A 27,398-nucleotide genomic window follows, 5' to 3' on the forward strand; every position below is an offset into this window, starting at 1 on the left:
GCATGTTTTCACTCACGCGGGGTTGTGTGTTTGGGAGTGGAGAACGGGAGAGAGAGGAGGAACGTAAACTATATCAATTGCTACGAGTGCTAAAAGGACCAGCACTGTACTTGTTTTGTGTAGCGTTCGTCCACCCTGTTTTGTTAGTGTCTACTCATTTTGTTTGTCTATTTATTTTGGCCGCAAGTGCCGTGTCCTGTTTTGGTGTCAGTGTTTTTATACAACTGTTTTATTTTCTGGTAATAATAAACCGCACAGCAGCGCATTCAAACATTAACAGTGCTGTGTATTCATTTCTGGTCTGACGTCACCCACTATAGCCGTCTTTGTGACATTAACTTATAGTAATGTGTTGACAGGAAAGCAAAGAGCTGATGATGTACTGCTAGCTCTAGGGTTTTAGATAGGAACGGGATAAGGCAGGGATGAGGGATCAAGACAGGGCTTTTTTAAGAGGGTGTGACGGTTGTCCTGTTTGAAGGCATAGGGGAAACAGCCAGAGAGTACAGAGGTGTTAAGAAGAGAGGAAATGAAAGGGAGTAGAGCAGGGGCATCAGCCTGGAAGATTTGAGTAGGGAGGGGGTCCAGAGCACACGTAGTGGGTTTATGGCTCTGAAGCAGGGAGCAAAGATCGGAATCCGAGAGGGGCGAGAAGGAGGAGGAGGAGGAGGAGGAGGGCAGAACAGTAGGGCGAAAGGCAATACTGTGGCTTTAAAGGTTTGGGGTGAGGGATTCTAATAGTGTTGATCTGTAGACGACTGCTGTACGTTGTAGACAGACGTAATGGCTATGGTGAGGCAACTTTGATTAACATTGTGACAAGGCAGGACCACCTGTAAATCCTACCCCTGCATGGTATGCCATATTGTCTGGTTTATACATAAAATGACAAACTACCCATACATACAAAAGGAAGATGACAGAAACATAAACTGTTACTTGGCAAGTTTCTATCTGGTCAGTCTATTATACACTCCCTGTGTTCATATGTTACTATTGGAAGACCACATTATACGGATTTAGCAAGTCTGTAGAGTAAGTTAGTGGAAGTTAAAATTAACTTAAAACATGACCAGTGTCATACTATTGTTTTGCTTCAGATGTTTATAGTGTGGATTTTGGAAATAAATCACACATTAAGAAGATATATTTAACTTCTTCCTAAATGCACGTCAAGGAATGAATGTTTTGGCATAGTAGTCTGCTGTTAGATTTGATTTTATGTATTAAATTCCCATTTCTTTTATATTTGTATTGCTAAATACTTAATACTAAAGAATAATAATTATCTGTCTGAGTTTTAAATAAAATGGATCCACGATTCATTATTAAGAAGATATATTTAACTTCTTCCTAAATGTGCGACTGTGCGGTCGTTGTCTCTGAATGTTTTGGCATAGTAGTCTGCTGTTAGATTTGATTTTATGTATTAAATTCCCATTTCTTTTATATTTGTATTGCTAAATACTTAATACTAAAGAATAATAATTATCTGTCTGAGTTTTAAATAAAATGGATCCACGATTCATTATTAACCTCTACTGATAAATGTGCTTCGAGTTCAGCCCTCAATACTCTAAGAAGCTTCCAGGCAGTGTCTGGCATGTGCACCACCTAGAGTCAATCATGTTTAATTGATGCTCCCCGAATCACTCAGCCATTTGATCACTCCATAATTCTATTGATGGATATATATGTCAAAGGGAAGATACAGTTGATGACAAAATACAAAAGGAGGTCTTGTCTGCAATGGAAACTGTGCTGAAATCAGTTACCTGATTTTACAATAAAAAAAAAACAAAAAAAAAAACAAAAAGATCAACTCAAAGCACTTGAACACTTATCAGTGCGATACAATGTAACTTCCTCGTTTGATATAAGCTTAGAAATTTAGAAATCTTGAAGACACAAGCTGTATTGTGCTGGCACTGTCTCTGCCCCTGCTGGAATCAATAAGCTCATGTCCACAGAGTCTTTGAGCAGGGCAACAAAAACTGGAAAACTGGCCTGTAAGGTATATTAAAATCAAAGTAATGGTGGCTAAGTTGTTGTCATTTAAAGTAAACCAGACTGTGCTGACAATAATAACAGAGCTGTGTGAATATTAATAAATACAAATGAATCCCCAAAAAAGAACTCAGTGACTGGAAAAATTCCCTGAATAGCACAAGTGAGACAAAAAGCATTGAACCTGGGATATATTTGCAAACTGGAATTGAATGCAGAAAGAGTAGCAGAACAGAATGAAAGTGGTTGCTGCCACTGAGCTGTGGAACTAACAACTTTACAAATGTATAGTATTTTTTCTTTAATGAATAGTAAAGAAAAACACACTGCAGTCTTTTCAATGTACTTACGGATGACCTACTGGATTTGGAAAAATTGTTAACCTGAACAATCAAAGAAAAACAGAACCTTTTTTTTTTTTTTTTTTTTTGCTTCTGCCTCCTGCTAATTTTAAGCTGTGCAAATCTTTTAAAATGGTGGTAAGTCTAAGGAATATGTCAGCCCCACATGGAATTCTGAATGTAACAATTTAGCAGCACTCAAGGAATTAACTGCAATTTGAAATCACTGTAATAACCTTCTACCTGCAGTTATAACAGCGCTAAAGAAAGTCTACTTGTAGCAGGGCAGAGCAGAGTCCTGCAGGTAAATAGGGGGCAGGGCAAAACCCTGGAATGTCACCACTCACATGTCCTGTCGCACTACCGTAACTGTTCTTGGCTGTCATTGGTACCAATATGCAACTTGCATTCAAGTTTTTCATGTAAGAAGTACAAGAGCATATGTTATGAAATGGGGTAAAATAATCTGGGCCTTAGTTTTGTACGTTTCCTAAAACAAAATGACTTACTGCATTGATGCCCCTGGAGGACCACGTCATCAATTGCCAAGTATCCATGTTGTCCTGATGTGACTACTTCAAACAGAACCTGAAAATCAAAACACAGCGATTTCAGTAAACTTTGTAATGAATACAGAGTAGACTTTAAATAATTTGTTCACATTACGGGTATGGTATAACATGTTTCAGCACTGTTCAATAGCAATGACTATACAAAATAACCTCAACTCATTCTACAGTACTTTCCTCAGTATTATCTTAAAGACAGTACTGCAATTACTATAAAAATATTGTATACTATTGTAATCTCTGGTAACTTGCCTAGTGTGAGTAAATGCTTAAAGGGCATACTTCAAATACAGTATAATAAGTGTGCATATTTTATTGCTTCCACATTTGATGTTTGAATATAGAGCCATGTATTCTCTCTTTACAGGAATGCTCTATCTTGTACTGTAATCCACATACCTTAGAGGCCTTTGTTGGTGCTGTACTTTATAATGCTGCTTTGCATGAAGTACCTTAGGCAATAGGTATGAAAGTGAAGTAAAGTACAGTATATACATAGGTAAGAAAGTGAAAAAAGAAAGTCAAACAGACAAGCATTTCTGCTTCAGAATTTGTTACCAGTGTTTGACGTTCTGGATGCAGTACAATCTTTTGTATGTCTATATACTACTTGTATAAACCCCTCACTATATAAAAATTGGCATCCTTAAAACTGCTGCACCTGACATAACATCTGCAGGACGCACACACACCCACACACGCAATAGTCACAACGTCTAATCCATTCTGCAGACGACCAAATCAAACTCCCACATAATGTCTCCTTTATTGTTTGGAAAATATTTGGCTGGCTTATCAGTCAGGAAACAACTGGTTAAAAAGCAGGGGTTCAGTTGCTTCAACATCATCATAACTTGGCTGCCTGCCACAATATTGTAAATGCTTTGCATCAGCCTTCTGCCAAACAGGATATAGGGAAACAGACTAACATCACAGTATCATGATTCGCCCTTCCTCTGATAAGCATAATGAGTGTTCCTCATATTAGGGGGATGGGTGTTAGCCAGAAAGTTCCAAATGAACGTTTGTGGCAGTGGTTGAATTTTTTTTTTTTTGTATCATTGTCTCCAATTTAGAATAGACAATTATTTTACCAATTTAGAATAGCCAATTATTATCACCCCCTCGCTGACTCAGGAGCCGCGAATACAAACACATGCTGTCCTCCAAATCGTGTGCTGTCAGCCGACCGCTTCTTTTCAAGCTGCAGACCCACCATGCAACCATCTCAGAGCTACAGTGTCAGAGAACAACGCAGCTCTGGGCAGCAGCAGCTTACAGGCAAGCCTGCAAGCACCCCGGCCAGACTACAGGGGTCGCTGGTGCACGGTGAGCCGAGGACACCCTGGCTGACCTAAGCGCCCCACCACACTCCACACTTTTTACTTTTTCCACTCTAAACTCACACTGGACAACTAAGCCGTTTACCAGCAAAACAAACACTTTTACACACACAAAGGTTACACACAAAGGTTTCCCACAGTACCTTCTGTTACTGACAGCCTCTTGGCTTCACACCAAATGCATACTGCCCTGAACAAATATTTTGACCCTCATTAATAATAAAGCTGCATCCTCACTGGAATAATTTAGTAGTCACTGCAGTCAAATGGGAGTATCTACATCAACAGTAAGCGACGTCGCTTTGAGAAAATTTCATTTAGCTAAAATAGAAACCGTTTCCATTTTGTTTTTCGTCGCACAACTGGAATGAAACTGACCGATCAGAAGCAGGGTTTAACACCCTTGACACATGTCAAACACAAGCCTCAAAACACGTCACGCCTCAAAACAAGTCACATCTCGAAACAGAAAAGTTAATTTATGAGGTGCAGCAGTACCCATTATTACAAGATTGCAAAATGAATGACTACAAATACATCCAGAAGAAAAAGAATGACTGGGTGGCTTGCAGGTGGTGTATTTAGCAACATTCTCTTTCCAATTACGCAAGTTGCATAAAAATATGTTTATTAATAAGCAAATCTAAACCTGAGCATACATGCAGTCCAGCATTTTTATGGCTTTTAAAAATGACACAAAAAAGGTCCAGCATTCACACAACTTGAACATGTGACCTCATTTAAAGTTACACCTTTTTTTTTCCTTTGGTTTGTTTTTATGATAAATAACATTTTGTTCATCAAATTTTTCTGTGACACAAATCTGTGACAGGAATAAGGTCTACACATACACTTAAAGTGACGTATTGTGGAGATTCACCAAACTATCAAAAATATTATCGAGGTCCTACTATTCTATACATTGTAAAACAAAGCCAGCAACACGTCTGTATTCCATGTGACACATCCTAACATAATAAAGCGCATACATATTATGAGCCATATTTATACAGCTTCGAAGCAGCAGCAATTTAAAAAGTTTTGGGAAGAAAAAAAAAAAATTTAACAATAACAACAGGCTTAATAAAAATAATATTGTTGAAAATATCAGTTAAACTATTTCTACTATTGTCCAGTTGTTCAATGGTAACAATAAAACTGTTGGATATACAAGGATATTAAATAACTCTGATCTACAGAACCTTTATTTTACAACAGAGTTGCCAGAGGTCAGGGTGATAACCATTTATCAAATCAAGACTTGTTTTGTAATGGGACAGCCCATCTCTAATAGGTCCAATAGGAATGCATGGGCGGGGTCATGTATTTATTTTTAGTCTTCTGGATAATTTCCAAGTCGCATCTGGCGTGGCACTGACGGTGAATCTAGACTGAATCAGCGAGCGTCGCAGAGCGAAATCTCGGTTCACTGAGAGTAGGACCATGGAGGGAGGGTACCGTAAGACCCCCTAACCCCTCCCGATTGGGGAGTTGGGTCTGATGTAAAAAAAGAGGAGGAGGAGCTGTAACTATCGGATAGTATATATATATATATATATAATATATATCATATATATATATATATATATAGCATATATACTATATATATATATATATAATATGTCCACTAACAAGTTATTAACAGAAGTCCATTCCCTATATGCAACACAAACTGTACTGTATGTGCACATTATGTATATTCACATCCTTTTTCATTACTACATTCACACATTCTTTTCTCCATTCACACCTTTATGTCAAATGAACTGACATGCATCCCAGAGGTTACCAACTGCCAGTTCTTGCATTGAAAGCTATTCCCTTCTCACTACATTATTTCCTGCTGCCATGTACTGTACAAGTGAAGCCATGTGTGTTTATTTGCCATTGTGTCTGCACAGGTCAAGACAATGTGAACTTTTCCAGTTCACAGATTTAAAAAGCCTTTGCTTCCTGCAGACGTGCTCAAACTTTTCCAAAGCCCTTGAAATCAAAAAGCTGTCTTGCATCTGCTTCCTTGCTAAATCTAAAGCCTGCTCTCTGTACTGCGCATGCATAAAAGTGCAATTAAAGTCATCATTACATGCCAATGTTATTATCTGCAGCACAACAGACAACATTATTAAATCTTAGAAAAATGAAAGCAAACTTCTTCAGAATTAATTACAATTTTATAAGAGCCTAATTCAGGCAATTACAGTATGAAATGCAGAATCCTAGTTGTTATAAGGGTAGGTTATTGAAGTGAATTGGCATCACGCCTGTTCCTAAGTTGTTTCTTAGTGGGGCAAAGTGATATCCATATATCCTAAGACAGAAGGTACTGTTGTGGATGACATGTGCTAATCAGGGAACGATAAACCAGCTGTTATTTTCTGTAGCAGATATCAGCACTGATGATAAAGGGTATTCAGATACGAAGTTTGTTGTACAAAGTTCTCTATCTGTGTATGTTTGTAAGATGTTATATAAAAAGATGTATATAGCTTTACTCTACATTTTCTTTTATGTTGTGACAAACATAGGTAATCCTTCTTAGGACACTGTACCATCCAACACTGCTGATATAGTAGGCAGTCTCTCTGGCACCAGCTTTTGACTAAGTTTGTTGCACTTGTGTGCATCCAGACGTTTAACAGCAAGATGCTCCTGTATGTGTGACAGGAGTTGCACTCTGTCCCTATAATGATAAAGTGAGTGGCAATAGTTGCAGTCACACTCTCTTTCACCCGATCTCAATGAGGTCAGTTGATGCAATGGGACATTATCAAGCAAAAATCATCCCATAGGAATGGGCCAGTAGGTACCTGCTAGCCTCCCAACAGGTAGAGTAGGTCTGGATCAAACGCTTTAATAGACGTCAAGGGGTAGTAGCTGCTAGAGGGTGCTAAAAAGCAGCGCTGAAATAAGAGTAAAAATGACTTTCATAGTAACGCACTTAGGTTTAGGGGTTGAGATTTGGTTTAGGGGTAGATATTAGGTTAATTGTAGACACTATGTTTAGGGGTAGGGGTAGATTTAGGGGTTAGTAGGCTAGTAGGTACCTACTGGCCCATTCCTACGGGATGATTTTTGCTTGATAACACCCCATTCAAATCGACTGATCTCAATCAGATCAGCTGTTTTAACGTTATAGCAGGAAGACAGCAACTTGTTGAAAATCGTCTTGCCGTGGCAGCACATGCATAGAAAAAAAGTTGTTTCAGCCCTTTTTTTTTAATGTGTGAAATGAAGAATGTATAGTGATTAGACATTTTTATTTCAATAATTTTTTTAAAATCATATAAAGCATTTCTAAAAACAAATCTTACCACATGTTCATTGCAGTTTATTACAACCGCCTATTTTATTAAAATCTTGCTACCTGAAATGCAGTGACAGACAGCTTGCGTCAACTGATTAAGAAAATACATGAAAATGCGTTTAATCAATATAGCCTAGAAATTCCTCTTACTGTAATACATGTTATTGCACAAACTGTAATCTATTCAACCATCAGTACTGGACAAAAACCTGAAATGTCATGTGGTATCTTGGATGTCACAGTGACCTACTAGTGGTCAACCAATTTCTATAAAGGAACCAGTGTGGGTTGTTGTCTAGAACTGGGACTTATTATCTGCTGTTTTAATTTTCCATTGCTCTGTTACTTTTTTAGCAGATCAATCTGCTTAATCATTTCAAACTGTACCCTGTCCTCTTCATTAGCTAAGAAAGTATCAGTTTGTTGGAGACCCGCCCCCAAGCTCATTACAGCGTAATGTAATGTACTATGACCTACATTAGATTACAAAGAAGGTAACAAGCAAGTTCCAAAATGCCAGGCAACAATATGTTGATTAAATGGAACTGTGCATAAAAACAGGCTAGCAGGTCGGTTTTAAGTATCCTTTCCAAGCATCTTAACACTGCAAAGCGCATGAAAACTGGAAAATTTATTTACGATGAAACTGTTGTTGTGAAGGCTAAATATACAATGACATTTAGTAAATATCTGTTTTGATCAGTACTTGTCAAGCTCCTTTGCATATAAATAACTGAAATCAATATAAAGCTCACAGTTCTGCAATTAAAATAAAGAGAGAGAGAGAATGTATCTATAGAATCAACTTCAAGCGTTGAAAATAAACAGAGAACACTCCCTCATTAGGACAGACAAGACTAAACTAAATCAGAGGCTAAAGCTGGTTTTGTTTTGCCAAACACTGAGGCACCCTAAAAAGTCAATTTCTACACCCTTCTTGTGATCTACAGTAATACTAAATTAAGCAGGATAAATTTCTTCGTACTTCAGTATCTGAACATTTCAAACTGCAACAACTAACTTCACTTTCGTGGTTTATGATGTCAATATTTTCTTGCAAGGCAGGTAGCCCTCGTGCTCTCTAGTTGCCGTGGCAACAGACCCTGAACTGGAAAAAATAAATCCTGACAGCTACATTCATCCTTATGAATATTTTTAATATTAGACTCCTTCCTACGTCATCACCTTCTTCAGTGTTCAGTGCCTGCCTGTGCAGCTTAATGTCAACAGTCGCAATATTTATCACTAGTTATCTGAATTTCATCAGATACTTGCAAAAGACGTGCATAATCGACTAATTGAACATCTAAAACCATTTCCTGAAATAGATACAGGTGCAGGCAAAGCTGTAGTTCTTAATATACACCCTATTTTAGTTTCTAACTAGCTAAATCACTCCATCCAGAGTATTTTAAGCCAGTCTTTGTGTTCTAATGCACAATCCAGTCTCTGTCATATTTGTAGAGGTAATATTCGGTTTTGCCAGCAACTGTTTCATGTAAATCACATTCCTTTAACCTCCTTCACACCAACTAGCAAGTGTGGCCTTATATAGCACTTGACCTGTGGAGCATATGGATTGCTTTAGATACATTTAATCCAACACATTTAAACAGCACGTAAACATAAAAAAGGAAAATTAGGAAATTAAATGCAAATATCTTATGTGTAGAAGATTAACAATTCAATGGATGATAAATAGCATGCACATTTTTTTTTTTTTTTAATTAAAACCTCCCTATGTGAATTTAACTTTTTAAACTTGTTTAACTATATTCCTGAACTTGGATACAGTTATGTATTGTATGTACAATAAGTCTACCCTCTAAAAAGAACAAGTACAAGATTTTTCATCCTACACTTCCTTCATAGCTACAACAAACAAATGGACAAGACGTACCCAGATGAGAGTTCAGACCTACTCTCACAGTTACAAATTAAAAATCTACAATTTGTTCTTATTTTATGCTGAAACAAATAAATTAAAGCTTTATGAAAAAGTGTCCAATTAATCACTAAATTCCCAATTCTTAACCTGCTTAAAACTGTATATCTTTACACACAATTACTTTGAGTCTCCGGCTAAGACACACCTCTCAGGAAGCAAGCAAATTGTTCTTTAAGACGGAGTTGACCACCAGACACAATATGAAGTAATAAATCAAATGAATTACTTGTCATAACACACATGCATCAACATATGAAATGAACAGAATAAGTACTGGTAAGAGAAAAGCAATATAATAATAAAGTAACAGACAAACTAACATTGATAAACTAACTGTCAAACTAAATTAACATGGCACCCCTACACACGTTAAAAGCAGCCGGTCTAGGTTAATTATGAATATCTGTTCAGGAGCATTATTCAAGACATGCACACAATTATTTAACAAAATGGTGAAGCAACTCGCCAGAACGAAAAACACCAAATTGTTTGGCGACTTGTGTTTGAGTCAGTTTTTTTTTTTTTCTCAGGAGCTTGAACAATTTCCAACTTTTTGTAGCAACAGAAACAGTGGTACATTTCACCATTTGTTTACATGCCATTTGGTAGAGATGTGGTGCACTCTAAACGGTGAATACAAAACGAGGCAAAGATATGACAGTGGTTCTGGAAAGACTGAATAAACAATCAGTGTGCCTCAAGACACTCTCGCGATGGCAAGTCACATTTGAAATAAACCATTTTCACTTAAGTTTGATGATGAGTTATCAGGTTACAAAACAGTACTGGGTAGCTGAAATTTTAAATAAACTTGTTGAGAGTTAAAGAAAAATACCCAACAATTTTGCAAGAAAAAGGGCATATTAGTGGATAAAAGAAGACAATGAAAAAGAAGACCCGAGTGATAACAAAAAGTAGTTATGTGAAAAATTGATAGGGGTTCTAATTATTTATATATAAAGTTGTTTTGAGGTATCTATGTTATACCTGTATGTGTTATATTTTGTAAATAGATAATAAATACAACAGTCTGTTTGGTAAGTCGGGATGCTTTATATTGCTATAGCAAGGCGACCAATAAGGAATACAATATTATAATTTCTATAATAATTTTCATATTAATGCCTCAGAAGCAGCTTGTTACTGACACTTCCATCCAAGCTCTGGATGGAAATGTCAGCCCAAATGTTGATTAGAACAAATGTTTCTACATCCCTGCTGCAATCTGGCTCATGCTGTGCCTCAATCAACACAAATATGGCTAAACAGAAAAAACAAAACATTGTGGGATTGTGACCCGGGTAGCCAGAACCTGGCATGGACCCAGGTAAGAGTACAAGTGTGAAAGGGGCTTTAATAGTTTCTTCCTCAAATGAATCCTTCCTTGTTATCTCGCTGTGTTTAATTGCTCCCATAGTGTCTAAACTGGAAAGCAAAATGCTGAACGACCCAAAAACTGGGGTGCTGATTACAACCATTTTATTATTCAAAATAATCTCCTACATTCTCCTACAATTCTATAGGTAAACAGTAGTACAGTGGTTAAGATCGCCTTTCCTTCTTCTGAATAAAACAAGCTTCTTCTTTCTTGTTCTTTACAATCTTTAATTCTTAGAATAATGCCCATCATACAAGGGATGGGTGGAAGAGAATTAACTTCCATCAAGCCAAGTAGCATGTTGCAATAACCCTAGCTTGTGCACATACATGTATTCATTAATTCCTCTTTAACAAAGTAAAATGTGGTTTTCTCTTTAGGATTACTCTTTCACTGATAAAAACAGCCACAAGCAGGGTGGGACAAATAACTGTGCAGACAGGTGGCCATTTGGCCACTAGCTGTCAAACCCTGGGGGCCAAGTGAACTTTTATGGTGGCCAACACTTTCAAATGAGGACCATATGAGGAGATGTATATGTTTCAAACACAATGCTTTTGCATGTTTTCATTTCATGTAATGTAGGTTTTAGTTTGTTGTTTGTTACTTTTGGGGGGTGAGGGAGGGGAGTATAGACAATTGATGTACCAGGGAACTAGCTACATGAAATGCCAGGAAACTATATGCATTAAACATCAGGAAACTATATTCAATAAATGCCAAATAACTAATATATACAGTACTATGCAAAAGTTTTAGGCAGGTGTGAAAAAATGCTGTAAAGTAAGAATGCTTTAAAAATGTTAATAGATTATATTTATCAATTAACTAAATACAAAGTGTGTGAACAGAAGAAAAATCTAAATCAAATCCATATTTGGTGTGACCACCCTTTGCCTTCAAAACAGCATCAATTCTTCTAGGTACACTTGCACAGTCAGGGATTTTGTAGGCATATTGTCAGGTGTATGATTAAACAATTATACCACACAGGTGCTAATGATCATCAATTCAATATGTAGGTTGAAACACAATCATTAACTGAAACAGAAACAGCTGTGTCGGAGGAATAAAACTGGGTGAGGAACAGCCAAACTCAGCTAACAAGGTGAGGTTGCTGAAGACAGTTTACTGTCAAAAGTCATACACCATTGCAAGACTGAGCACAGCAACACGACACAAGGTAGTTATACTGCATCAGCAAGGTCTCTCCCAGGCAGAAATGTCAAGGCAGACAGGGTGCTGACCAAGCTCTTTTGAAGAAGCAAAATGAAACGGGCAATGTTGAGGACCGTAGACGCAGTGGTCAGCTAAGGAAACTTACTGCAGCAGATGAAAGACACATCATGCTTACTTCCCTTCGCAATCTGAAGATGTCCAGCAAAGCCATCAGCTCAGAATTGGCAGAAAACAGTGGGACCCTGGTACACCCATCTACTGTCCGGAGAAGTCTGGTCAGAAGTGGCCTTCATGGAAGACGCGGCCAAAAAGCCATACCAACGTGGAAACAAGGCCAAGCGACTCAACTATGCACGAAAACACAGGAACTGGGGTGCAGAAAAATGGCAGCAGGTGCTCTGGACTGATGAATCAAAATTTGAAATATTTGGCTGTAGCAGAAGGCAGTTTGTTTGCTGAAGGGCTGGAGAGCGGTACACGAATGAGTGTCTGCAGGCAACAGTGAAGCATGGTGGAGGTTCCTTGCAAGTTTGGGGCTGCATTTCTGCAAATGGAGTTGGGGATTTGGTCAGAATTAATGGTCTCCTCAATGCTGAGAAATACAGGCAGATACTTATCCATCATGCAATACCATCAGGGAGGCATCTGATTGGCCCCAGATTTATTCTGAAGCATGACAACGACCCCAAACATACAGCGAAAGTCAATAAGAACTATCTTCAGCGTAAAGAAGAACAAGGAGTCCTGGAAGTGATGGTATGGCCCCCACAAAGCCCTGATCTCAACATCATTGAGTCTGTTTGAGATTACATGAAGACAGAGAAGCAACTGAGGCTGCCTAAATCCCCAGGAGAACTGTGGTTAGTTCTCCAAGATGTTTGGGCCAACCTACCTGCCGAGTTCCTTCAAAAACTGTGTGCAAGTGTACCTAGAAGAATTGATGCTGTTTGCAAGGCAAAGTGTGGTCACACCAAATACTGATTTGATGTAAATTTTTCTTCTGTTCACTCATGTTGCATTTTGTTAATTGATAAATATAAACTATTAACATGTCTATTTTTGAAAGCATTCTTACTTTACAGCATTTTTTCACACCTGCCTAAAACTTTTGCACAGTACTGTGTGTGTGTGTGTGTGTATATACACACACACACACACACACACACAGTGCCTTGCAAAAGTATTCAGCCCCCTGACCAATTCTCTCATATTACTGAATTACAAATGGTACACTGAAATTTCGTTCTGTTCGATATTTTATTTTAAAACACTGAAACTCAAAATCAATTATTATAAGGTGACATTGGTTTTATGTTGGGAAATATTTTTAAGAAAAATAAAAAACTGAAATATCTTGCTTGCATAAGTATTCAACCCCCACACATTCATATTTGGTAGAGCCACCTTTCACTGCAATAACAGCTTTAAGTCTTTTGGGGTAAGTATGTACCAGCTTTGCACGCAGAGTCGGAGTGATTTTGGCCCATTCTTCTTGACAGATTTGTTCCAGGTTGTTCAGGTTGGTTGGAAGACGCTTGTGGACCGCAATTTTCAAATAGTGCCACAGATTCTCAATGGGATTGAGATCAGGACTTTGACTGGGCCACTGTAAGACATTCACCTTTTTGTTCTTAGCCACTCCAATGTTGCTTTGGCCTTGTGCTTGGGATCATTGTCCTGCTGAAAGGTGAATTTCCTTCCAAGCTTCAGTTTTTTAGCGGACTGAAGCAGATTCTCTTGCAGTATTTTCCTGTATTTTGCTCCATCCATTCTTCCTCAATTGTAACCAGATGCCCAGTTCCTGCTGATATTTCAGTTTTTTATTTTTCTTAAAAAATATTTCCCAACATATATATATATATTATATATATATATATATATATATATATATATATATATATATATATATATATATATATATATTTATATATATCTATTACAACCCTTTTAAAAATTCTTTATATATAATAAGATTCAACATACAAGTCATTGACGAAGCAGTCATCGCAACGCTCAGACCACTGGACTAACTTGGTGGGACCAGTGTTCACCTTTGAGTGGTGATTATATCGATTTTAATACATGCACAAACACACACATGCAAACACATGCACACGCACAGTAAATGTGATACAGCACAGTGTATTCTCCCTAGACTCCCTGGACAATTATTTAAGTGCTCGATTTGCTGTTCCATTAGTGAGTGGTAAGAACTAATAACATATGTAAATATGCATTATGCAAAACACAAACAGTTGAGCTCACATACCTGATAAAAACTGGGCCAGAATGTGCTGATAGCCAGCTCTACCTGGTTCCAAGTCCTTGTTGCAACTCCCGACATATTCCAGATTGGACTCCCCAGAGGACCATTGTTAGCCTTCACATAAACATTCAGTAGACCTGGATTCACCTCATCTCTGCCAGACACATAGTACTTGAATATTATACAGTGGGTGTCGTTTTCTTTTAGCTGTGGCATCATGAGTTGTGATTTCAGCCCCGAAAACTTCCCGGAGGTGTTCACCATCATGAAGGTTGAACCTACAAAGAAAAATGGAGTTGTCAATTTAGTTGTCAATTGTCTATCAAAGATAACACCGTGTAACAATTTTTTTTTTTTTTTTTTTTTTTTGTTCCTGGGTAGTAAGTGTTATTTCCTAATTGCTTATGCCTCAAAAGTATAGAAAATGGCTATTATTCCCCACAAACTTTGCTTTTGTGACCAGGACAGTGATATTTCAAAATATCACTATTTCCAATGGGAAAATGGGCAAATGTGTGTCTTTTCGTTCACATAAAGTCAGAAAAAAACAACATATGAATCCAAATTAACATGTATTTATACTAAAGTAATACAAAAATGACTACAAAAGATTTAGAAGTGAGTAGTTTTTCGAGATTTACGATTATACTGTATTTACAGTATAATCGTAAATCTCGAAAAACTACTCACTTCTAAATCTTTGGTAGTCATTTTTGTATTAATTTAGTATAAATACATACATTTATAATACATAAATACATTTTTTTCTGACTTTATGTGAACGAAAAGACACACATTTGCCCGTTTTCCCATTGGAAATAGTGATATTTTGAAATATCACTGTCCTGATCACAAAAGCAAAGTTTGTGGGGAATAATAGCCATTTTCTATACTTTTGAGGCACAAGCAATTAGGAAATAACACTTACTACCCAGGAACAAAAATGGTGTTACATAGTGTAATCTACTTTTGAATGGTCAAATAGGTCTGCTGCCAATCACTTGGAAAGATTTTTCTGAAGGAATAGTTTATGTTCTTTGAAACATACTGCACAATGTAAAATAATCAACTCAAAACAATCCTTGGTATGTGTCTCATTGAAACACGTCATGGGTGATTTTTAGCTTGCCAATGAAGATCATGCTTATGAGTATCATGGTATCATGGTAAAAAGGCTTATGGTATTGACATGTCTACGTCTGGCTGTTTATTTAATTACTGTACTTCAGTGTCTATAGTAGCATACACTGTATTGAAATTCCCCTTATAGAGTTGATCTTAATGAAATAAAATTATGATTATTTCAAAACTGATTAAAAAATAAATAAGTTTAATGGTTCTTCCAGACTGTGTCTATATATGTGTGTGTGTGTGTGTGTGTGTGTGTGTGTGTGTGTGTGTGTGTGTGTGTGTGTGTATATATATATATATATATATACATACATACATACATATACACACACACACACACACACACACACACACACACACACACTGAACATTCTGGAAACAGAATCCTTGAAATAGCTACAGACTGAGGTTCTATTAACTTATATGGCACAATGTCTCAGTGATTTGCTAGCTGGTTTCTGCGGATTTCTCTGCACAAAAAGCAAACTGTTTTTGTTATGGACTGGTTCTGCCTGCTCCAGCACAGAGGCTAAATAGGGGATCAACGCAATGTAATTTCGAACAGTGCAATTATTATTAATAAAAAAATAAAAAAAAACTCCAGAACTCAAGAACCACGAAATATGAAAAAGTTATTCAATGCTAGATATTTCAACACGTATAAACAGGAGAGTTTTGTTCTTAAGACAATAACATGACAGCAACATCAATTAAAACATTTTTTATTTCTCTTTTAGTGCTCAAAGCTATGAAACAGAGGTAGCATATAGAGAATCTGCACCACTAACAATTGCACTGTAAAGCTCAGATACGAGTATATCTACAACCAGTAGTTACCTAGGGCAGTGGTTCCCTTTCAAAGATAACCACCATCATTACTTTTGGGATATGCCTGCCATAGGTAGATATTCACTGAGCATTTTACGTCAGAGCTGCCGATAGCCCCCTCCGTGGGGTGACGTCCTCGATCCCACCTACCGAGGGATTAAAACAGTCAATCCGCAGGAGACCATTTTTTCTTTTGCCTCTTTCGCCTGCCGCGGCTTTAGCCTATGGGTCTCCCTGGTGTATGCTGCGCGCTGACCAGGTGTGTGACTACACGCAGTCAGGGTAGGCACTGCTGTATTCGGTGCCCCCTGCTGCTTCGGTACCTCGGTGCACACTTAGCCCTTAGTAGTTCGCTGCCTCGGTGTGCGGGGTACTCTGTAAGCAAGTTGTCTAGTACCTCAGAGTGCCCACAGTGCTCTGTACACTTGGTGCAGTATTAGTGCCTCGGTGCACACATAGCCTGGTACACGTGGTGCCCTCGGTGCTTCAGTACGTCAAACTGACGGGTGGCATGTCATGGTTCCATGCTTGCCCGTCCTGCAGGATGAACATACCCCAGAAGGATGGCCATTCTTTATGTGTGCGGTCCAGCATGCCACTTCAGCCCTCGGGGATGAGACCCCTGGTGCTTCCCAATATTCCTGCTAGGGCCACGGGGGTGGACGCTCCGTCCCCTGTGGCCAAGCTGTCAGCGGCCCTGGAGGCCCCGGTCCCCCCGCTGCTCCAATCGTCCCATAGTCCCTCGCAGGGTATGTCACTCACAGTCGCTCACCATCTCCGCAAGTGAAGCCGGTTAAGTGCTCGAGGCAGACAAGGGACTTAATGGACCTTAAGGCACAGAAGGCCCAGGTCCTGGAGTTACTGGCGTGGCAGCAGGCTCCTGCTGTTCCGGCTCCACCAGTGCCCACCTCAATACCAGCTCCTGTCTCCCCCAAGGGAGCTGAAGGTGAGCTGGAATCGCCTACAAGGAGGGCAGAGGAGGAGGACGCACTTTTGATAGCGGCCTCCTGGGGTAAGGGATCTTTCCCCACCGAGTTAGAGGAAGGAGATGAGCCAGAAAAATATTATTATTATTACAAAAATTGAATCCCGGGATAAAAAAATTAATAAATCAATCCTGAAATCCTGGGATTGGGAAAAGTGTCCGGAATTGGATTCCCTACTCCAGACCTATTGAGTGTGAGCTTTACTGGTCTTACAGCTGATTAACAGTAACAGACCACTGCACTAAATGCTTTAATGCAAAACGGTAAGCATTTTGCAAAAAGCCATTTTTGACTGCCTGATATAAATATCCTATTTCTAGCTTTGGAAACATTCACTTCAAAACAATGTGCTTATTCTGGCTAGATTCGATACCGCACAAGACACACACTGCATTTTACATTGCCCCTGCTCAAGTCTTCAACGATAAAATCTGTTTTCTCTCTACACTTCTCCATTTGTTGGGAAATGCATGAATTTTGTTGAGAATTGCTTTTTTTTTTTATCAACTATCTCACTAATTAGGTGATTAAGTGCATATGCTTCAGTCATAGTCACTCAAACGTATCATGGTCATAATAAATAAATATGTTATAATACTGATACATTTATTTTAATGCTCGGTGTGTGTGTGTGTGTGTATACATATTAGTAGCGTGCACGTGGGAAGGCAGTAGCAGGGGTGGTAGGTGGCAATCACATACAAATACATAAGCCCGATATACTCTCCTTGTACTTCTGTACAGAATATCTGTATATCGGCGCTATGCTTTGGTGCGAGAGGTCCCGGGTTGGAACCCGCCCTCCGTCTGTGAGTGGATTGTCTCGCTACTATATTATATTATATATATATATATATAGATATATATATATATATATATATATATATAGACACACACACACACACACACACACAAAAGTGCTTGAAATTGGGCGGTACTCACTGGTAACGAGTACCGCCACTTCTCAATTTCAAATATTTGAGTCCCACCACATCTCAATTTAAAACATTTGAGTAGCACTTTGGCGCTTATCAATGACTATATGCCTGTTTTCCTTTCCAAACTGTCAGCTGCAATTATGTGGCTTTCTAGTTGTTCCTTTGTTGTCCCAGCATAGACTGCAACTCCCAGAGCGCATTACAAAACAACTGCAACTCCCAGAGTGCATTACAAAACAACTGCAACTCCCAGAGTGCATTGCTCAGAGCGGGGGAATTTATTTTGAATAGTCAAGTCGCGATTAGCATCAGTACTGATTAGATTAAATGAGCTGGAAAGGGAGATACACCTTTTCACAATTGCACACCTGAGCCAAGCCGAGATGTTTACATTCACATATTGTACATCATATACAAAGTAGTAATACGTGTAGAAAAGGCAACCGCAGTGTATATATATATATACACACATACACATATATACACATAAACACACACACACACACACACACGTTTTGTTATGTTTTTTTTTTTTTAAAAAATAAGTCATTCGGAGGACGTCCAGTAGAACGACACTGATTTAAAATTTGGTTTGGCAGTTATCTTAATATTTTTTTATTCTTTATTAATTAAATTATATTCATTGAAAAAGGCAGAAGAGAACCAGATCGTTATTATTTTGTATTTTTTTGGTTTAACATAATGCATAATGTTGATTTCAAATCAAGTAAGCTTATTTTTGTGTATAAAAACCAAATAGTTGCAGCCAGTGTCAACTTACTTAAACGTACTCAAGCTGAAATCATAAAGTAATTTAAAGTACGCTACAAACGTGGCAGCGGACTGCTTAATAGTAAAAACTTCAAAACATTACAGATAGTATTTGAAAATGGTCAGTACAAATATATTTGAAGTAGCCTTTTAAAAACAAAATCTAAACGTAACATACTTAAATATGTTTTTACTTTACAACTTGTTTTTATACATGCAATGTTAATATATACGGTATTTATTTATTTATGACCATATCGGTCGTTGCAGGTCTGACCAAGTACTGCGTTCATTAAATCATAAAATTGTGGGTTTTTTTGCTGTCTGACCCAGCATTTTTTTTTGTAATCCTGTTTTATTTATTTATTTATTTTTCACAACTGTTTTCAGCTGTGGTTTAGTCCCGTATTTCTCCATTCCTGCGAAATGTTTTGGTCGACTTTATCGTTTCGAACAGTACGAGTTAACCCCGCCCCCAGCCTTGCTCAGCACCGAACCAATACCAGGTATCTTGCCAGGCCTGAGTTTCACGATTCCGGCTCGGCTCGGCTCCAGTGTGAAAAAGGAGAGTGCTCTGCAGGGAGAGGTGGAAAGGGAGCCTGAGGGTACTGTGAGTACCGTCACCTTTTTTTCCCCATTTTAAGCACACTCACTCACTCACTCACTCTCACTCTCTCTCTCTCTCTCTCTCTCTCTCCACACACACACAGTGCCTTGCACAAGTATTCAGACCCCTGACCAATTCTCTCATATTATCGAATTACAAATGGTACATTGAAATTTCATTCTGTTTGATATTTTATTTTTAAACACTGAAACTCAGAATCAATTATTGTAAGGTGACATTGGTTTTATGTTGGGAAATATTTTTAAGAAAAATAAAAAACTGAAATATCTTGATATAAGTATTCAACCCCTGTGCTGTAGAAGCTCCCAGTTTGATCCGATGAAAGACATTGCCCTAACGAGGACACAATTACCTTACCATTGGCCTCCACATGTGAACCATTAAAGTTGCTGTCACATTTTCTGGATAAAAACCCCACTGTTGAAGGATCATTGGTAAGGCTGTGAATCTGAAGGAAAATGAAGACCAAACAGCATTCTACAGAAGTTAGGGATAAAGTAATACAAATGCATATATTAGGGAAAGGGTACAAAATAATATCCAAGTGTTTGCATATCCCAGGGAGCACAGTTGGATCAATAATCAGGAAGTGGAAACTGCATCACACCACCCAGGCACTGCCAAAAAAAGGCTGTCCCTCAAAACTCAGCGCTCAAACAAGAAGGAGACTTGTGAGAGAAGCCACAGAGAGGCCAACAATCACTTTGAAGGAGCTACAGAGTTCAGTGGCTGGGAGTGGAGTAATGGTGCACCAGTCAACCATATCAAGAGCTCTGCATAACACTGGCCTGTATGGGAGGGTGGCAAGAAAGAAGCAGTTACTCAAAAAGTACCATCTGAAAGCACGTCTGGAGTTTGCCAGAAAGCATGAGAGTGACCCAGCTGCAATGTGGGAAAAGGTTTTGTGGTCAGATGAGACCAAGATAGAGCTTTTTGGCCAAAACTCAAAGCGCTATGTGTGGCGCAAACCTAACACTGCCCATGCCTCAAGACACACCATCCCTACAGTGAAGTATGGTGGTGGCAGCATCATGCTGTCGGGATGCTTCTCATCAGCAGGGACTGGGCACCTTGTTACAATTGAAGGAAGAATGGATGGAGCAAAATACAGGAAAATACTGCGAGAGAATCTGCTTCAGTCTGCTAAAAAACTGAAACTTGGGAGGAAATTCACCTTTCAGCAGGACAATGATCCCAAGCACAAGGCCAAAGCAACATCAGAGTGGCTCAAGAACAAAAAGGTGAATGTCCTACAGTGGCCCAGTCAAAGTCCTGATCTCAATCCCATTGAGAATCTGTGGCACTATTTGAAAATTGCGGTCCACAAGCGTCGTCCAACCAACCTGAACAACCTGGAGCAAATCTGCCAAGAAGAATGGGCCAAAATCACTCCGACACTGTGTGCAATGCTGGTACATACTTACACCAAAAGACTTAAAGCTGTTATTGCAGTGAAAGGTGGCTCTACCAAATATGAATGTGTGGGGGTTGAATACTTATGCAAGCAAGACATTTCAGTTTTTTATTTTATTTTTTTAAATATTTCCCAACATAAAACCAGTGTCACCTTACAATAATTGATTTTGAGTTTAAGTGTTTTAAAATAAAATATCAAACAGAACGAAACTTCAGTGTACCATTTGTAATTCAGTAATATGAGAGAATTGGTCAGGGGGCTGAATACTTTTGCAAGGCACTGTACATATATATATATATATATATATATATATATATATATATATATATATATATATATATATATATATATATTTTTTTTTTTTAAAGGTGATTGTAAATATTGCTATCCATTTCTCTAGTTTAATGATATACCTTGTACAAAAGTGTACATTTTGATTGAAAAAGACACCATGCCAATCACATCACAATCACTTAAATCAGTTATTACTCATTTTAAGCCTATTTTTGTATCATCTTGTGGAAAGATGGTAGGTTACTTATTACTGATCTACACTTTGGATAATGACAGTCAACGTTAATTTTGCTCAAAGGTACAGACACTACTAGCTTACAGATTAGTGTTTGTAATTAAAACAACATGTGGAATGAAATCCATCTTTCCAGTTCCTATGACATAGCCATGTACTACCTGACAGCTAACTGCATAGACTTGTAAGAAGAGCAGCAAACACTGTTGTAGCCTATAGTGTTAAATCTTGCAACTACTCATAATCTTTATGAAAAGGCCATATGACACATCAATAACTCAAAAACCATGATTGCCTCTGAGGCCTTGTGCTACAAGAGTAATTTGCTCCAATTTCATGTCTTCAGGCACAGATAACTAGCAAGAGATATGTCATATTTATAGAAATTAAATGAGAATAAAAATATTTAGCAAATCTCTGTGGTACAATTTTATTCTTTTTCTGAAAGGTGCACGGTGGCTCAGCAGACAGGTAAGAGGATTTATGCTGGTTCACTGCCAACCATTAAAATATTAAATTTCCTGTCTAGGGGCCTAAGTGACCAGTAGATCTCTCAAAACATTCACCACCAGACACTCATGATCAGCTTTGATAAGGATTTGATGTGCATTTTACTCTCAAAGGGTGGTTTTATTTTGAAAGATATGAGAGAGATCTTCAAATTACCTCCAAAGTGAAAACGAATGACTGTGGATGGACTTCATGGTGAGCTGCTCTTTATATGGAGCTTTACACCGACAGCTCTATTTATTTAAATTAACTGCATCAAGAAGCAACATGTCCAGCCTTGTCCGTTGAGATTTTCTAACCTTGACTGGATTCCAATGCATTGTGTTCAATTATCTGCTATTAATTCCTTAGCAACATCACTGTTGATGATTGTTATTGATCCTCATAATCCAGAGTACCATGCTGAACATTGATGGGTCATTGTTTCAGAGATTCAGACACTTTTCCTCTAACAAGAACTGGATATATACATATATATATATACACACACACACGAGTAGAAAAATGCTGCAACTTTTGGAAACACACTGCTGTGCAAAAGTTGATTGCCGTTTTTCTTTTTCTAACAACCTGATTAATAAATGTATTTCAAACATCCAATAGCTATAAATCAAGAAAAACAACAAATCCACAGCCTGTCACCGGCCAGTCCCTTACCGGAAACTACATCAATTTTTCAAAAAGGGCGCGCATCAACTAATTAAGAAACAGGACCGTCTTTTTTAAAGGAATACACACCTAAAAACAAAATTAACACAAAAAAATAACAGGAAAATCGCCTTAAATAATTTTATATAGGTATATATAATTTGTTTCTCTTCAATTCAGAACGTGGAAGAAGGGTACCAAACGCTATTTGCATGCTGCATTAAGCACTATTGGGATTATTGTGAGATATGCGCTTACATCAGTGTGGTTCATTGCATTGTTTCCATGTGATTACTTACACTGTTATTAATGTATTCTTTAAATGTGAACTTTCAGTATTATAAGTGAGATGTCCTTTTAAAACATCAAAACACATCTCAAAATAGTGCAACATTCAGCATGACACCGTACTTAATACTTTTAGATGTGTCGTGCATTTATACTCAAAGAAGATTAAATTACTTACGGGTTGGCTGGCCTGCACAGTGAAGTAGAGAAATATTTTGGTTTTGAGGTGGCTGATGAAGGCACGGAATAGTAAAACAATATAACAAGACCTTGTTTTTCTCCATGATATTGTGAAGCAAACCTAAGTTAACGTAAGTTATTACTTTTTTTATGTAAATATCATTAGGTTACTTACTGTACCCTGGTTCCCTGAAAGAGAAGACGACCACCAACGACATTACGTATGGGATATGCCTGAGCACCGCGCACAGAGGGCATGCCTGTCCTCCTACGGGATCTTTGCCTTGCAGGCTGTACAGGGGTGGAACGCCGACATGGCCGACATCAGTTTGCTGCATCAGCTGTTCACTGAACACCGCTTGCACTGGTTGCAACGTGCGCTTAAGCGCCAACAAACACCATGTACACCGTGTGCACTGAATACTGCGGGAACTGCACACTGTGGCACGGTGTGTCCATGCATTAGCGCTGTAGCGGTCAGTACCGAGCACCATGTGCACCGTATGCACCATGCATACCGAGCACAGTGTGCACCAAGTACCATTAGCACTGCGAGCTCTGCGTACCGTGCAGCACCATGCGTTCATGCACTAGCGCTGTACCAAAAGCACTTTGTGCACCATGTCCCATGCGGCACTGTGTCCGTGCGCTGACGGTTGGGCATCATGTGCAGTGTGCAATGAGCACCGAGATACCGAAGTACCAAGGGTCATGTGGTCTATCAAGAGACAGTGGACACGCAGCAGCAGCCAAACAACAAGGCCCCCTCCAGCTGCCAGATGGCTGGGGGAAATCACTCAACAGCAGGGATGCAGCAAGGCCTATCCCCGTGGAGGAACTGTGCTCTCCCAAGAAAGAAATAGACAATCAAATCACGGAGTAACTGCATAGGCAGTTACTCACACACGACAGACAGTAAAAGACAGAGCAGCCTAAAAACGCAAGCAAGGAGGATGCTGAAAGACAGAAGAAGAGACTCCAACTAGAGAGTGGTGATTCCAGGAAAGCGGCAAGCCAGCTTTCACAAGAATGCAATGGAAATACAACACAACAGGTGCGAGTGATAATCAAATAATAAACAATCAATAATACAATTAAACAACAGAATTAAATTAAACAAAACGTGCATATGCACATGTTTTTTAAGCAGGGAAAATCTGACCCTCTCCCTGTGACCTTACAAATGTTTATATATATATATATATATATATATATATATATATATATATATATATATATATATATATATATATATATATATATATAATTTGTATATACACACACATATATATATATAATCATACTCTGAAAAAACTGTAAATATATATTGTATTGGTCAGTAGATGCTGAGGAAGCAGTATTATGAACAGGTTGTAACAGCTTATTAAAAGGTGGTAAAAAGAGCTTTAGGGTTTCCACTTCCAGTAACAGTATGATGATCTACTGGTATTAAGAGCAGCTCTATAAACAACATGGTGTTGTTCATAAATCTGCGCATGGACAGTCAAATCAGACTTCAAGGAGCACAGTTCTTTGGTGTACCAAGGGCAAGCGTAAGTGAAGGAGACCATATGGGTTTGAAGAGGGGCTAGATCATCAAGAATAGATTTTAATGCATTATTATAGTGAGCAACAACTTCCTCAATTGAATTGAACTGTGAAGCGGCCAATTTATGAATGCCTCAGACAGACTATCAGGGTCAACTGACTGAATGTTACGAAAAGTGATAGTATGATTGCTAGATGGGGGTGGAAGAGGAGTAAATATATTCAAGGAGATAGCCTTGTGATGAGAAAGCCCCAAATTAATCCCATCGAGTCTAGAAATTACAACACAAGTAGAGCATACTAGATCAAGTATATGACCTTGATTGTGTGTTGCAAAATCTACATGCTACTTAAAACTAAAACAATCAAAACCAGCTAACAAGTCAACTGCAAAGTTACAGTCAGGAGAATCAACATGTACATTGAACATGTACATTGAAGTCACCAAGTAGAAGAGAAACAGAAGACAGAGAACTCAGCAATTCATTTAAGAACACCACATTGTGCTTAGGTGGGCAGGTTAAGAAGTTTTTAAAAACCAGACATTCAAATGAAGTGACATTTTGCACAGGGACCATTTTTGCATGGCGGTCAATGCAATGGATAACTGCTAAGCCACCAACACGGCCAGAGGCACGGGATTTCTCAATATAGGCATAACCAGGAGATGTAGGCTGGTTAAGTAATATGTATTCATTAGGCAGATACCAGCTTTCAGTTAAGCACAGAAAAACAAACAGTATCCCAGGTTATTGCAGATTTCTACCTGCAGTGGGATAAACTGATTATTTCAAATTCAATGTGCTTTTAAGCAAAACAGGATATGCTATTTTTAGATTAGGGAGCTAACTGCAGAAAACCTGTTACTGTGCACTCCTGCATCTTCCTAGTGGGTGCTGAACACAAAAAAACCATACATCACACCTAAAGCAGCAAGCCTGTTCCTTCAGCCCTATTGACTCGTTTTACTGTCTCTACGTTTATGGGTTAATAGAAAAGATTAGCGGCGAGGGCACTCAAATCAGTTTGATTTGTGGATTTAGAGTACTTTCAAAGAAACTCATGGTAAAGGAATTTGCTGGAAAAATACACTGCAGTGATTTGGGCATATACTGCTGATAGATGAACGGCAGTTTGTGTCAACGTAGCATGGTCTTTATTGAAAACTGATTGGAGTGCTATTCAGGACTGACTTTCCACTTCATTCATTTTGCTCAGTGTTGTCAGCAAACGAGTTAGTGGTTCAAGATTTTAAAGAAAACTTATTTTTCATAGTGACGAAAAACAAATGGAGCTTTCGCCTTATCAATCCACAAAAGATCCCTGACTTTGACATTTAAAACAAATGTAACGTTTGTTACAAGAGGAACTTTATAATCCTATGATAAAGACAATGTTGAGGAAACATTGTTTCTTTTAGTGGATTTGCTTTATTGCTTTGTATCAGCGTTGCTAGGCTCCAGTGTTAAAATAGAAAAGTGAAGCTGTGAGATTCCATGTTGACTGCTGAACTTGTTCTCCCACGTCTAGCATTGTCCAGGTAATAACACTGGAGAGCGCCATACCTTCTGGGAGTGAAATGTGCTGCTACAGTTCTTCACTATACAACTTCTTAACACATGGCTTAGCTAATCTTAGAAACTGAAGCATGTCCACATACAGTGTACCACATTTGTAATTAAATAATCAAATGTAATAAACATTACTGCTGCTGAAAACGTAGATGTTCTCATAACACTAAGCTAATAAAATGCGACAGCTAAAGCATATGAGATATGGTACTGCTAATTTTGTTTACTGAATTCGCAAATGTTGTTACAGGTGTCTAACAAATTGGTAAGATTGTGTATTTATCTCTTTATATACATATAGTACTGCAATTACTAATAGAGTTTCAGTCACCATATACAAATAAAATATGCATAGGAACGCAGCAAAATAATCTAACACTATGAATTCTGAACACAACATACCACGATTGTCCGTATGTGACATATAGATGCATGAACAGAGAGGCAGTCACCTCCACACAGTATATTAGGCCTCTTCATTTTTTATTTTTATTTTTGATCATGTGATGCCCCTTTTTTTGAGCCGAATGTTAAATTAAACTCTTGGAAAAGTGTTGATTTGTTCAGTTTAGTTTTTTTCTCCCATAACTTCATTGAAACTATGATTGTGTTTCACTGATAATGTAAAAAAAAAAAAAAATTAAATAAAACAGGTCCTTATTTTTAATTCAAACCATAGAAACAGCAAGTGAAGATAAATTTAATTTAATTAAATCGTAATTAAGAGGAAACTTATTTGCAAAACAGGTTAAAACATTTTTGCAACGAGTCATTAAGATTTTAAATCTGGGAAAAGCAATTTAACTGAACTCGTGTTTTGTGTTCGGTTTGGATTAAAATCAACGAAACAATATCACAGTCTCACAATCAACGCTTTTCCAAGAATTTAACTAAGAAACAGAGTCGGCTCAATGTAACATTAAAGAGACCTCACGTGACCAAAAAAACCAAACAAACAACAAAACAAAAAAAAGAGCCCTAAGTATATTGCATTGTGGTCTCATTAAACTAACAAAAGAGCTTCTTTTTTGTGACTTTTCCACAAAACCTATCAACACCCACAACATGGATCCATCTCCAGCAACATAGC

The 27,398-nt window shown here is 38.1% G+C and overlaps 1 protein-coding gene across 9 annotated transcripts in view; it reads right to left on the reverse strand.

Moving 5' to 3' along the window:
• Positions 1–27,398, reverse strand: part of LOC121313538 (receptor-type tyrosine-protein phosphatase mu-like) — a 273,535-nt gene that overhangs the window by 160,780 nt on the left and 85,357 nt on the right. For all 9 annotated transcript variants that reach the window (XM_041246205.1, XM_041246206.1, XM_041246204.1 and 6 more), the window contains exons 3-4: positions 14,339–14,613; positions 2,858–2,936 (exon numbers count right to left, since the gene is read on the reverse strand). In XM_041246205.1, the coding sequence (XP_041102139.1) occupies positions 2,858–2,936; positions 14,339–14,613 (354 nt within the window). The remainder of the gene's footprint in view (positions 1–2,857; positions 2,937–14,338; positions 14,614–27,398) is intronic.

Source organism: Polyodon spathula, chromosome 3, assembly GCF_017654505.1.
Source record: "Polyodon spathula isolate WHYD16114869_AA chromosome 3, ASM1765450v1, whole genome shotgun sequence".
Taxonomy (NCBI): Eukaryota; Metazoa; Chordata; class Actinopteri; order Acipenseriformes; family Polyodontidae; genus Polyodon; species Polyodon spathula.